This window comes from Mesoplodon bidens (assembly GCF_964165515.1).
Source record: "Mesoplodon bidens genome assembly, chromosome: 7".
NCBI lineage: Eukaryota > Metazoa > Chordata > Mammalia > Artiodactyla > Ziphiidae > Mesoplodon > Mesoplodon bidens.
Window position 1 is genome coordinate 90,598,423 of NC_138164.1, and position 14,213 is coordinate 90,612,635.

General features: G+C 43.3%; 1 protein-coding gene and 1 pseudogene across 3 annotated transcripts in view; one reads left to right on the plus strand and one right to left on the minus strand.

The window, feature by feature from the left end:
* Nucleotides 1-2,539: 2,539 nt before the first annotated feature.
* On the minus strand, nucleotides 2,540-2,762 carry LOC308620232 (copper transport protein ATOX1-like; annotated as a pseudogene). Its single transcript has one exon. The product of its transcript is annotated as a copper transport protein ATOX1-like (transcript).
* Nucleotides 2,763-6,786: 4,024 nt separating this feature from the next.
* QSER1 (glutamine and serine rich 1) overlaps nucleotides 6,787-14,213 on the plus strand; it is a 78,604-nt gene continuing 71,177 nt past the window's right edge. For both annotated transcript variants that reach the window (XM_081239134.1, XM_081239133.1), the window contains exon 1: nucleotides 6,787-7,308. In XM_081239134.1, the coding sequence (XP_081095260.1) occupies nucleotides 7,121-7,308 (188 nt within the window). In that variant the 5' untranslated portion in view covers nucleotides 6,787-7,120. The remainder of the gene's footprint in view (nucleotides 7,309-14,213) is intronic.

The window sequence follows — 14,213 nt, forward strand, 5'->3', positions numbered from 1 at the left end:
CAGGGGGATTTCTGCTCAGGCAGAGTGTGCTTTAGTGCCCTACTCTTAGGCCATAGATGAGAAACTGGAGGCTTGAGAACACATGCTCTACCACCCTTGGTTTGAGGTTCAATCCTCCAGCAGCAAAACCTCTGGAAGATATCTGCCTCAAGTTGTGTTTGCAAACAACCAGAACAGGAGTATAATAGGACTGTCTTAAGTAGTGGAATATTGTTTTCTTTTCTTTTTGTTGTTGTTGTTGGTGTTGGTGGTGGTGGTGGTGTGTATATGTGTAAACCTATGAAGGGACTGTACTTCTCATGTTGATACACTGATGTTCCATCCAGGCTGAAGATGTGGAATGGGGTGGGACTTTAGGAAGGGCAAGGGAATGTTTTCCATAGCTTTGATCATTTACTCCCTGTTTAAGAGATTCACATGGCTCCTTATTGTGAGGAATTATACTAAAGTAATTAAATGTTTGGGTATTGGGCCAAATATGGCACTATTTGAACATCAAAGTAAATAAATATGGTAACAGGCTATAATCCTGTGTTCAAGGACTCCCAAAACCACCCTGTATTCAATGATTTGCTATAAGAACTCACAAGGCAGTCAAGTTGCTATACTGATGGTTACAGTTTGTTGCAATGAAAGGATACAGATTAAAATCAATAATGGAAAAAGGCACAGAGTATAGAGTCTAAGGGAGACCAGGTGCAGCTTGAAGTTGTGCTCTCCCAGTGGAGTGCTGTGGACATTCATCACATGATGTGTTGTCAACCAGGGAAGCTCACCTGAGCCTTGGGGTCCAGGGTTTTTTTTGGGGGGGGGCGGGGAGGTTGATCACATAGGCATGGCTGACTCCCTGGTGGCTGACCTTAATTCTCTAACCCCTCCAGTGGTCAAGCTGATACTGTGTGGTCCAAAGCCCCCACCATAAATCACATTGTTAGCATAGCTATCTAGTGTAGTCCAAGGCCTTAGGTAAACAAAACCACTCTTAACAGGCAGGATATTCCAAGTGCTTAGAAGTTATGGCCCTGGAGCCTGGCAAGGGCCAAACCTTTCTTTGGAATACTCAGGGTTTGGACAAGTTGAACCTGCTAAGTTATTTCTATACTGCACAAATCCATTGAATAAAAAAATTCATGAATCTATACTGAAATAAAGTAGATAAATAGGAGATAAAGAAAAGTTCCTTCTTGTAGAAGAATGATAACTAATTATTATAGAAGAAAGGATGGAGATACAAAAATTACAATTTGGTAACCATAATAATAATTGATTTCATCAAGAATCATCAGTGGGGCTTCCCTGGTGGCGCAGTCGTTGACAGTCCACCTGCTGATGCAGGGGACGCGGGTTTGTGCCCCAGTCCGGGAAGATCCCACATGCCACGGAGTGGCTGGGCCCGTGAGCCATGGCCGCTGAGCCTACGCGTCCGGAGCCTGTGCTCCACAACGGGAGAAGCCACAACAGTGAGAGGCCCGTGTACGGCAAAAAAAAAAAAAAAAATCATCAGTGGATATGCTGTAGTGAGCTGATTTGTGGTTCCCCAAAAGCTGTGTCCATCTCCTAATCCATAGAACATGTGAATGAGACCTTATTTGGAAAAAGGGTCTTTGCAGATGTCATTAAGTTAAGGATCTTGAGATGAGATCATCCTGGATTACCCGGCGGGACTCTAAATCCAGTGACAAGTGTTCTTATAAAGGACAGGTGAGAAAGACATCCAGAGGAGAAGGCAATGTGAAGACAGAGGCAGAAACTGGAGTGAGGTAGCCGATCCAAGGAATGCCACCAAAAGCTGGAAGAGGCAAGGAAGAATTCTCCCCTAGAGCCTCCAGAGGGAGCACACAGAGCCCTGCAGACATCTTGATTTCAGGCTTCTGTCCTCCAGAATTTTGAGACCATAAATTTCTATGGTCTTAAGCCACCCAGTTTGTGATAATTTGTTGCTGCAGCCACAGGAAACTAATACAGATAATAAAACCAGTGGTGAAGGAATGATGCTTCAGGAGTTTACAGTCTTAAAGTACCCACAAAACATTCATTAATTATAAAAGAAAACATAGCAACTCTTTAGTGGAGATACCTGTCAGTAGCACTTTAACCAAGCCTATTGGGTTCTGGAGTCAAACATAGCTGGTTTGAAGCTCCACTTGCACTCTTATCAATTTACATTAGTTTATATGATTTGGGCAGTTAATGTCATTAAGCCTCAATTTCCTATAAAATGGAAATAATAGTGACCAACAGCCACATTGTAAGGATATTTTGAAGATTAAATGAGATAAACCATGCAAAGCCCATAGCACAGGACCTAGCACCTATGTATTCGATACATATTGGTTATTCTTGCCCACCCACCTCCCCCAGCAAAAGCAGCTGGACTTTATTGCAGGGAAGCTACAGAGGAGCAGGGCAAGTGAAGGTCTCTGCAGGAACTCCCATCACTGAGCAGGATTGCCAGGTCTTAGATCTGTCTGGAAGGCAGGAGAGGATCAGAGTTGTGTCTACGTTGGTCCATCCTGCAGGCTGGAGGCCCAGGCCCTCACTACTTGGATCCAGGGTAGGAAACGGCCTTTCCTGTTTTCCCCAGGGTCTACAGCAGAGTGTCCACACTGTGCTCAGAGTTGATGCAGACCTTCTTGTTGGGCAGGTCAATGTCAAACTGAACTCCTCCCAGCTCATTGAGAACCTGAGTGACTGCATTAGAGCAGCCTTCACAGGTCATGTCCACAGAGAACTCGTGCTTTGGCATGACTGAGGAAGTGATGGCAGTGGTGCTGGCGACACCTCCCCCGCTCTGCATATTGGTTATTCTGATGACAAGAGCTATCATCCACAGAAACAGGTGTAAATTTCCTCTAATCTATTCGGGGAGATAAAAGATATCACTCAATGATAGACTTCATGATCAGGCCACACCCCTGTCTTTCCAGCTCATACTTAAACTGTGCTTTATCCCCAGATCTCTTGGTCTCTAGTCATTCAACCTGGCTTCTTCCAGACCCCTATCAGCTAAACCAGTCACCAGAGTTCAAGAGATCATCCATATCCATAGTTAGGCCCTTCCTCTACATACAAAATTGATGATCAAGTATGTTTCTTGAAGTTCTCCTCACTGGGAGGAATGTCACTCATCACCGTCTTTCAGTGACACCTGTGGCTTCCAAAGAAGCAGGCTTAAATGCAGCTCTTTTGACTCCATTGCTGTCACCCTGGAGCGTATGATAGGCAAGAGAGAGAGCAGCCAAAGATGACTGGTATGGTCAAGCCTCAGAGAAAATGATAGTGGGACTTACTTCATTTCTGATGTTTTAATTTCTGATGTTGACCTAAGAGACTGAAATGAGTTCTCCCCTGGCAAAGACAGGGCTTATAGCTCCCCCTCCCAATGCCAGAAGAGAAAGGAAAAATGGAAAATTAAGGCCCCCTCCCTTAACCAACCTACTTCCCACAAAACTTGACCTTCTTGTATCTTTCGAATTCATGGTTGGTCTCTTTGTAACATTGGAATATATAGAGTTACTGACTACATTTCTAATCAGTTAACCCTAAACTCTGCATTTCCCCACAAGCTAATAAACAAGGCTGCCTCAGTGGAGATAGAGTTCCATTACTCCCTCCCCCAACTGATTGCCTCTATCACCTTAAAACAAGCTGAACCCTGGGCTTCAGTTTCATCAACAACAGAATGAGGGTGATGAACTACTCCAAGCTTCCTACCAGTTGAAATACTCGGTGATTTTCTAATGGGATGGAAGGAAGGTTGGGAAATGCGGGGAGAGTGTTCATGGGCATTTTCTAAGGCATCACTAACTTCTCGTCAATAAACTCAGAAGGAAGTGAAGATGAGAGTGGGGGAGGAGGAAAGGCTCTTTTAAGTGGAGGGTCTCAATTCATCTTGCAACCAAATTGTCTTTGTTTGTTTCTAGAAAGGAGTATGTAAATGATTAAATGGAATTTCTGAATGGGTATTTTAAAAATTGTATTTATTCATTCAATAAATATGTATTTAGAGCCTAATATAATGTCAGGAGTAGTGGTAAGTACTGAGGATACAAGGATGAATTAAACACAACTCCTGCCTTTAAGGAACTCATGATCTGTGAGGGAAAGGGGCAAATACACAACGAATTGCAATGCAACAAGATGGTGTTAAATATAATAAGCACCATAGAGCAATTGAAAAGGAAGCAATTGGTTTTGCCTTGGAAAGTTGGGGGAATGTCATGGAAGACATAACAGTTGACCTGGATCTTAAGTTCCACAGGCAAAGACTGGAATGAACATTTTTACTTAAAACAAGAACAACAAGGCTCATTGTAGACTTTTGAGGTGGTCTAGATCAGACTTAAACAGCGTGGTTGTGGATTATTTAAAAGAGAACATGGGGCTTCCCTGGTGGCGCAGTGGTTGAGAGTCCGCCTACCGATGCAGGAGACACGGGTTCGTGCCCCGGTCCGGGAGGATCCCACATGCTGTGGAGCGGCTGGGCCCGTGAGCCATGGCCGCTGAGCCTGCGCGTCCAGAGCCTGTGCTCCTGCAGCGAGAGAGGCCACAACAGTGAGAGGCCCGCGTACCGCAAAAAAAAAAAAAAAACCTAAAAGAGAACATGAAACGTTTGCAGTGTTGGGAGTATATTTTCAGTAGGGAAGAAGACATTCTTCAGATAATGCCATCAATTTTACCAAAAAGATTTTATGATGTTATTTTGTAGACATGTTGTAACATTGGAAATATACTTGCATTGACTTAGGGTAAACTAGGGAAATTTCACTTAATGGGCAAAGGAACATCATATATGGTGACAGAGTAATATTATTTTAAAAATACTACTTCGCTGTACAGTAGAAACTAACGCAACATTGTAAGACTATACCCCAATAAAAAATAAAAATAAAATAAAATTTACTGTTAAATAAATAAATAAAACACTAAAATTTCCCCTTAATATCTTTTCTCTGATTTATGTGACATAAACGAACTACATAATGGTGTGAGGGACTATAAAGGCTTTTTTGCCACATGTTTGGTATTGCCTGCATAACTCATTCTGAGTACCAGTTGTGGGCATCAAACTAAGTGCCATAAAACATTTATAGCATGCCACTCCACTTCCTACACCTTCCATACAGCCAAAACTTTAGTGCTCACAAAAATACTTATAAATGAATAGTTAGTAGTGAAAAAAAATTTTTTGTTTTATTTAGATTACAGATCTCCAGTCTGCAATAAGAAAAGTAAATGTTGTAAGGAAGATTTATGTTACTTCTCTGCAGGATCTCATATTATCTGGCAAATTCCTTCCCCAAAGAAAACCACTTTTCAAAGATATCCTCAGTAAATGCATACTTGGATTAACATAAAATTGGCAAAGTCACTTGTGTCCACACATTTGAATTCATTTGTAAATAACGACTACTCACTTCCTTGCTTTCCCACCCCGGACCAGACTCCAAGCATCACAGGTGCCGAAAGACTTACAAAAAGGAATGAATAGGAACAAAAGGATGTAGGCGCCAGGAGGAAAACAGAATCTTCCAGAACAAAATTAATCTCAGAAGGAATAGCAGATCCAATACCAGGTATTACCGAAGTTTAAACTGCTTTTTAAATGGTGAGATAATGTATCAAATTTATTACTTCTACTATGCCTGTCTGATTTGCTTAACCTTTGTGTCAGGCTTATCTTGAGGGATAGATTTCTCTGCTAAGCACATAAATAGGTGTTAAACCTGTATTGATTTTTTAAGGGTGGTGGTCAATAAACTTTACTGTTTTTTTTAAACTTTTACTTTATGCCTTAAGGACCAAATGATGATTTCTATGATCCCTGTTTCACTACTCGTGAGTTACTAAAGAAACACAGCTCTGACATACACTAGAAGAACCGCAAATAATCTTTAATTTACCTCCCACCAAACAGCGTGGAGGTCTGACCGGAAATGTCTGGGTAGAGTCCTGCTGAAGTTCCAAGTCTCAAACAAAAAGTCCAACACAACGTGTGCACAGTGAGTTTAAATTTATGGTAATTAAAGTCATCCAGATGGTAGCTGCATTAATCAATGAAGAGGCAGTATTTATCTTGGGACAGACGATTCTGAAACCCAGAATGAGAAAAATCGCCAAGGAGGGGGTGGGGACAGTTAATAAGAACCCCTGGGAAAAGTCCTTCAACTAGGATTGGAAAATAATACGTTTGAATTGCAATCTCTTTGAATGTAAATCTCCCCTAACAGCAGGAAAATGGTCCTCTAGCCCACCAAGCTTTGGGCAGGAAGGGAGTAAACGGAACTGTAAAACAGCCCGCTCAGCTGTTTCTGGTTTGGGACGAGGCGCAGAGAAAGGAATCGCGATGTGGGAACTGAGTATTTGAGTCGCTCAAAATAACTCGAAGGGTCAAATAACGAACTCCAGGCAAAGCGCTGACAGGCCTCCCCCCTCTGCAGCACCCTGCGCTGGGTTTCCGTTCAACTTCCCCTCCCTCGCGAGGACTAACGGCAGGCGCGGCCCCTTCCCACGCGGGGCGCGGCGAGCGCGGACAGCTCCCCTTGGAGCAGACGAGGGCGGGAAGTCCGCGGCCCGTTGGGCTAGGGCTGGCGGGCGCCCCTCCGCCTTCCCGGAGCCGGCTGGGCCGGACAGGCCTCAAGCCTTCTCCGCCCCGGCTGGCCTTCCAGAGGCGGCGGTGGCGGCGGTGGCGGCGGAGGCCTCACGGGCCGCCCGCCTGGCCCGCGAGCGGCGGGCGCGGGGCGCCGAGGGGAGGCGGGGCGAGGCCGCGGGGCGGAGGGGGGCGGGAGGTGCATCCTGGGAAATCCACCAACATGGGGCGCCGCGACCGCCGCCGCCGCCGCCGTGAGTCCCGGCCGCGGATGCCGCCGCTTCTCTGACGCCCAGCTGGGGCCTCGCCGCGCACCGCGGCTCGGGTTCCCCCGACACAGACCGGCCTGCGCGCCCTTCGCCCGTCCGCCCGCCGGGGCCATGTGAGGGGGCCAGCTCCCTCCGCCGCCGCCGCCGCCTCCTCCTCCTCCTCCTCTTCCTCCCCCCGCCCCCTCCCTCCCCTCCCGCCCCCCTCTCGCTGGGCCCTAGAGGAGCCCCCGCTGCTGCCCGCCCTCCCTACGCAACCCCCACGATGGACAGGAACTACGCGACCTCCGGCTTCGCCGACCAGCCGCCGCCGCCCGCACCCCCCGCCGCCCCCGCCAACGCCACCGCACAACCCCCCGCCCCCGCCTGGGCCTACGAACCCCGAGCCGCGGCCGCCGCCGCCGCCTCCAGCAGCAGCTGCAGCAGCGGTAGCAGCCCCAGCCTCAAGGCCAGGTAGGGAGGGTGGGCGGCGGGGTCGTGGTGAGCCAGGAAAGGCCAGGGATGCGTTTGGGGCCTTCGCCCCTGTGCAGCCCCGCCCAGGGGTCCGGGCCGGCTGGGAGCCCTCCGCTCGTCTGCTCGCCCTAGCCCTGGCCGGGAGAGACGGCTGAGGACTCCTGTGGGGTGGTCTCGGGGTGGGTGCGGGCGCCCAGTGCGGGACTCGCAGCCGGGGCTGGTCGGGGACCGTGGGTAAAAGGGAGGATTGGGCGGGAGTCGTGGGTCCCCGTCACCTCCCGGGTCCGGGCTCTCACATGGTGAAGTTTGGGTTCGTGGCTGAACTCGGTGATCAGGGAGACTCGGGACCGGTTCCGGGGGTACGAGGGGGCGCCGAGGGGTTCGGGGCAATGACATTCCATTGTATTGGAACCGACAATGTGGTCTTGGGGGCCCCGGCGGTGAGTGTGAGGGTGGGGGAGGCGGGAGAGGAAGAGGCGCGGAGCCGCGTCCCTGACATTGGGGGACCCGGGAGGGCTGTGCTGCGGGAGAACCCCGGGGACGTGGGCCCTAGGAGGGGGCCCGTTGGGGCGCGAACGCTGCGCCGTGGCTGGGTGACATATGTTTGCAGTGGTGGCCAAGATGAAGCTATTTCTCGTATACATGTTCAAAGTTACTCTTGGGTGTCCTCCTCTTTTAACAACAGCAGGAAGTATGGAATCTCTCTTTGCCTTGGGGTGACTAAAGTTGGGAAAAAATTGGAGGTGAGGGGCGGTCAGTGAAGGCCATAAAGGTTGAAGAACAGAAGCATGCTTCTCCATCTCGGTTTCTGAAGCCCCGATTCATTATGTAGCGTGGGGTTCAAGAGTTCATCTTTGCTCCAGCATGACCAAGGGAATCTAAAATGTTGACTCTTACTAGATATTTAAGCTCGCGGGAAATGTGTAGTAGTGCCACACTGTGAAACGTGAAACGGTCCATTTGAATGATAACTGGAAGGCGTGGTTTGGTTTGGACCATTCGGGAGCGGGGTGTTTTAAAGACACCTCTGCCGAACAATGAAGAATCTGGTAGGTGCAGCTTCTGATTACAAGGACCAGGGAATCCTGGGTTGCTAATGACTTCATCCTCAGCTACCAACAGGAAGCTTCGTGGTTTTATGATCTCATCAGATTTCTTTATTATTGTCACAACAGAAGTGAACTTTTTTTTTTTTACTTTATATATTACAGTATTCTAGGTTATCTTTGTTTTTATAAAAGTTCCACGTTCATGATTTGGAAAATATGTGCGAAGAGTAGCTGGTCTTTGTCTTAGATAGTACCTTGGGGTGATTGTGAGAGAATGAGAAAAAATTTGTTCAAGAAAAGGGAAGTACGCTTTCTTAGAAAATTTTAGGTCCTTTGTTTAAAAGACATGGGGTTAAAAAAATAATGTGATATGCCAATTTGGAGCTAAATAATTAAATGCTGAGACTTTTCAGAAATAGTCATAACTTTGTATTATATACAATTAAGACATTTGAAGGAGTTTTATGAAAAATGTATGGCACTTTTTTCCCTTTTTTTGGTTTTTTTTTTTTTTGGTGGTAATTTGACTATCATTTTTAAAGTAGCTTTTGCATCAAATACCATAATTTACAAATTAAAATTACTTTCTCTTCAGGGAATAGCAGTGATAGGTATTTGTGCAGCATATTTTGTTTTAAATGACAACTGTTTTATTAGGTACATGAAACAAATGCTATCTAGTTATTTCTGTTATTTCTTTTAGCAGAATACTTCTGAGTCAAGAAACTAAAATCTACTTGTCATATTTTCCAAATGTTATTTATCAAAGTAACAAAGAATGACTTCCCAAACACATTTGAAAACAGTAAGTAGATTTATTTGGAACACATAATCTAAAAGGGATTTATTTTCTGTTTATTGGAAATTACTGATTCTTAAATGCTAAGCCCCTCCCCTCTTAAAATATATTTTGGGGGTGGAGTTAGCTAAATTATAGCATAGAAAAATGCAGGCTTTCCCCCTCCCCCATCAACTTGCTTTGTTAACATCTTGTGTTAGGATCAGGCCATCTGTACAGGGCTACACACACTTCTTAATTGTACCTCATTTTATTCCTCAAACTGTGATGTCCTCGCTCATTTCAGTTCTATAAAAAATACTGAATCTGAAATATGCCCTTTAAGTATTCTGTGCTTTCAGGAGCCTACTCATATTTTTGTAACATTTTAAAAAGCTGTTTCGTAATTTGTGTATCAGTTGAATATTTTTGTTCCCCCTTTTGGCAGTTTTTCTTGAAGGTGGAAATGAATACTAGTTGTGATGACGTAGTATGGATACTTATCCATAAGGAGTTAGCCTCTCACCTTGTTTCCAGTAACCTATTCAGAAGCTAACAGATGGTAATGACATTCAGTTGTTACTAACATGGGATCTTACATCCTACCTTGTCTTTACTTGGTCCTGAAATGAAACATTTTCATTAGTTGATAGGAAACAGCAGAGTAAACAATTTTTTGGTATAACAGCTCCATAAGATATTAGGTATTTCCATTGTTTTAATAATTGAAAAATAAAGCACTAATGGGAAAACTCAAGCATTTTATTGATACCTTAAATAGAGTGTATAGAGAGATTTCTGAATGTTTCTAAAATAGTGCTTGGTATGTATATGGAAGTTCAGAGATAGGACCTGGTCATATATTGATAAATCTCCATTTATTTGGGATCTTCTCAGTTTCAGGGACCAAATGAGCATATCTTTGCCTATCACCATGTGGTTGGAAATAATCTTTATGGCGCTAGTTTAGATAGTATAAATACCTTTCCATGCTTTTGGAAATAAGATGATCATCAGGAAGCTACAGACCTGCGTCTTTTCTCTCCCTGACATTTATGTCTTGTTACAGAACAGGAAGAGACAGACTGTTTCATCATGGTGATGATAGATGTTGTGTTTAGTCACACCAGAAAGTGACTAAATGGAAATATTTTGTTTTAAAATAGAATTATATTTGTTTTTTGCCTTTTTGACTTGAAACAGCCTTTTTTTTTTTTGCCACCAGTTTTTAGAATTTCCTAATACATAAGTTCTTTCTGATTATAGTATGAATGTGCAGTGAGTGTGAGAGGTACCCTTCCGTAAAAGAAAACAATGATTAACTTCTCTAAAAATGGTCAGCTACTATATTGAGGACTTCTTGAGTAAGTTTTAAATCTAACGTTTCCCTCAAGGCTTTTGTAATGAGACCTGTAAGATCACAATTTATAAGGAGTAGAGACAATCCCAAATTAGTGAAAGGTTATAAACTTCTGTTGTTCAGAAAGTATTTTCCCATAAAAACAATGTTGTAAGTAATAGTAGCTATCATTTACTGACAACTAATTTGTGCTAGCTACTGTTTTAAGTGATAAACACCCACACTAGTTTATTTAATCCTCACAGTAGTCTTTTGAGGTAGGTATTATTTTTACCTTCTCTTTTAAGAATTGGAAACTGAGGAGGCATCGTGACATTAATAAACTTAGACCCACATAGCAAGTAAGTAGTGGAGCTGGGATTTAAACCTGGTCATTGTGGATCTATAAAGCCTGCATGTTTCATTACTGTACTGCATTACATCATGGTAAGATAGTCTAATGCTGTAATCTACCTATGTAATGGGTTTTTGTAACTGGCCTGGAAACCTAACCGTCATTAATATCCTTATTTCAGTGTTCTTTATCACCATTGTCCATTTGTTTTCCTAATTGAGACATGCTTCCTTTCACTTCCATAGCACTGTATATTCTGGTTTTCCTCCTTTCTGGCCCACTGCTTTTTCCTGTTCTTCACTAGTTCTTACTCTTCTTATCTCCACATGTTGTTTCCTTGGGGCTTGGGATTGATAGGATTTCTTGTCCATTCTGTGCTTTCTCCTGAGGATATCACATCCATGCCCGTTATTTTAAATACCACCTCTGGAGATGCCCATATATGTGTCTAAAGCCCAGACCTCTTCTGAGCACCTAATCGCATATCCATCTCCCTCTCTGAGCTTTTACTTGGGTGTATAGCGAGAATCATTAGTGATGAGCTCATACTTTCCCCATCCACCCCACCTCTGCTTGTCTAGCGAATCCTTTCTCAGTAAGTCGCACCTCTGTCCACCTAGCTGCTCAGGCCAGAACCTGAGAGTTGCGTGTGCTCAGTCACCAAGCCTTGCTATTTTTTTTTTTTATCTCTTAAATATATCTTGAAATTGTCTACTGTTTCTACTGCTCCACCCTGATCCAAGCCATTATTTTTCACTTGGATAACTAAGTAATCTTAAACCTTTTCTTTCCTTCCTTCAATTCATTGTTTTATTTTTTTTATTCTTTATTTTTTGATTGAAGTCGAGTTGATTTACAAAGTTGTGGCAATCTCTGCTGTACAGCAAGATGACTCAGTTCTACACATATATATATATATATATATTCTTTTTTAAAATATGAATTGGATACAGTTCCCTGTGCTTTACAGTAGGACCTTATTGTTTATCCATTCTAAATGTAATGTTTTGCATCTACCAACCCCAAATTCCCAGTCCCTCCCTCTTCCTCCCCCCCCCCCGCGGCCTTCAATTCATTCGCTTCATAGCATTCAGAGTGATTTTTAAAAACACAGATCTACCAGTTTGATCGTGTTGCTCCTTTGCTTGAAACCTTTCCATTGCTACTCCTACACCTTAAGGTAAAGTTTTTAAAAATCTGGAATGTGCTGTGTATGGCCCTGCATTTACTGGCCAATCTAAAATTCCTTGCATCATCCTAAATTCCTTTCTACCTTAAAACCCTGATACATGCTGTTACCTCCACCTAACTAATTCTCACCCCTTCCCTACCTCCCAACCTGACTTCTTAAGGTATTTCATGTTAGAAACCTCCTGCCTTCCACCCTCGGCCCCCTGTTATTTTGAGCAATGGTATATGTTTACTGTGCTTCCACAAAATTCTTAGAAATATAACTACATACCTATATGCTATTTATGTAATAGATACCTTCCTCTTTAGAATGGAAGTTCTTTGAAGGACATTATCTGTTTTGCCTACTGCTGTATACCTGGTACTTAACTCTAGTGTCAGGCACATAATGGGTGCTTAATACATATTTATGACATGAAAGCCAGAACTCTGCTTTAGTGTGAGAATTGAAAGCCCTTCTTTTCCTTGCTGCAGTCTCTAGTACCATTCCCCATCTTCCCCTGCTACCCTGTAAGAGGGACCAGGATGAAGGGTTTAGGGCATTTTTGATTGTCATTGGTTGGAAGTATGGAGATGTAGGCTGTTGCTTGCTTGCTACCTTTCCTTGCCATGCTCTCTGGGACAATTTGAGTACTAAAATGTGTATAGCAAAACACAGTCCAGGATTTTTCTTTCATTCATTAAACATATTTGAGTGTCCATTATATGCAAGGCACTGTTGCCTTTATCGAGTATTATATTTCTTCATTGAAAGCTTGAGAAATCAAATGGCAAACATTCATTCACTCATTAGAATGTACTGAGCATCTCTGAGTTTCTGTTACTAAGCTAAGTTCTGCAGGGTACCATAAAGATGAAAGAGACACTGTCCTGCCTCTGAAAGAACTTGTGATCCAATGGATGGAGTGTAACCTTTAAAAATTGTGAAACACTATATTATACACCTGTAACATACAGGTGTAATATAATATTGTACATCAACTATACTTCAATTTAAAAAACAACAACAACAAAACTTGTAATCCAGAAGGGTGACAGGATGATATACTTGCTGCCTGTCTACTTGGCTTCTAAATGTTGGAGTGCCCTTCAACAAGTGACACTTGGAGCTCCATCCTTTTTCTTCTCTTTCAACTCACCCTCGGTGAAGTTGCCATATAAAAAGATTTTCAAATTTATATCTCTAGATTCATATCTAGGTGTCTTCCTGTCATCTCCATTTGGATATTGAATAAGTATTTCAAACATAATATGTCCAAAACATGATGATCACCCTAACCCCCAACCAATTCCTCCTTTAATCTTCCCTACCTCAGTAAATAATATTACCGTTTACTTTGTAGCTCATGCCTAAGAGTTTGGAGCCATCTATGGATTCATTTCTTCCCTCTCATATCCACTCCCTCAGTAAATCCTGTTGGTTTGATCTCCATATATATAATTTCCCACATGGACAATTGCAGTTGCCTCCTTGTTTCTTGCTTTCCTTGTTTCTACTTTAGCCTTTCTAGAGTTTATTAAACATGCATCAGCCAGAGTTAACATTTCAAAATATAAATCAAGTAATGTCATTACCCTCCTTAAAACCTCCTAGTGTTACTCAGAGGAAAGTACAAAGTCCTTATCGTGGCCTACAAGACCTTGGCTAATTCTCCAACCTCATCATTCCGCTCCCACCACCATCCTTTAGCCACATGGGCCTTATTTCTGTTCCTGAAACATGCTAAGATATTTGTGTCTTAGGAATTTTGCACTAGTTGTTCTTTTTATCTGAACTTCCTTTACAGGTCTTTGCTTTGCTGCTTCTTCTGGACATTTAGGTCTTCTCCCACATGTTACCTCCTCAGCAAGGCCTTCTCTGGCTGCCCTATCTAGAGTAACTTCTCGTCACTGTATTACAGCACAGAATTTTATTTTCTTCATAGCATTATCACTCTCTGAAGTAATTTTATAGATTTATATGTATCATTTATCACTACCCTTTCCCCATACCACTAACCACCACTAGTAGAATGCATATTCCATGAGAACAGGAAGCTGTCTTGTTCACATCTGCAGAAGGCAGTTTAGAGAAATGGTTGATAGCATAAGCTCTGAAGTTAGAATTTGGGGGGGTTTATATTTTGACTCCAACATTTGCAGTATAATCTTAAACAAGTTTCTTAATTTCCCTGTGCCTGAAGTTCCCTGTGT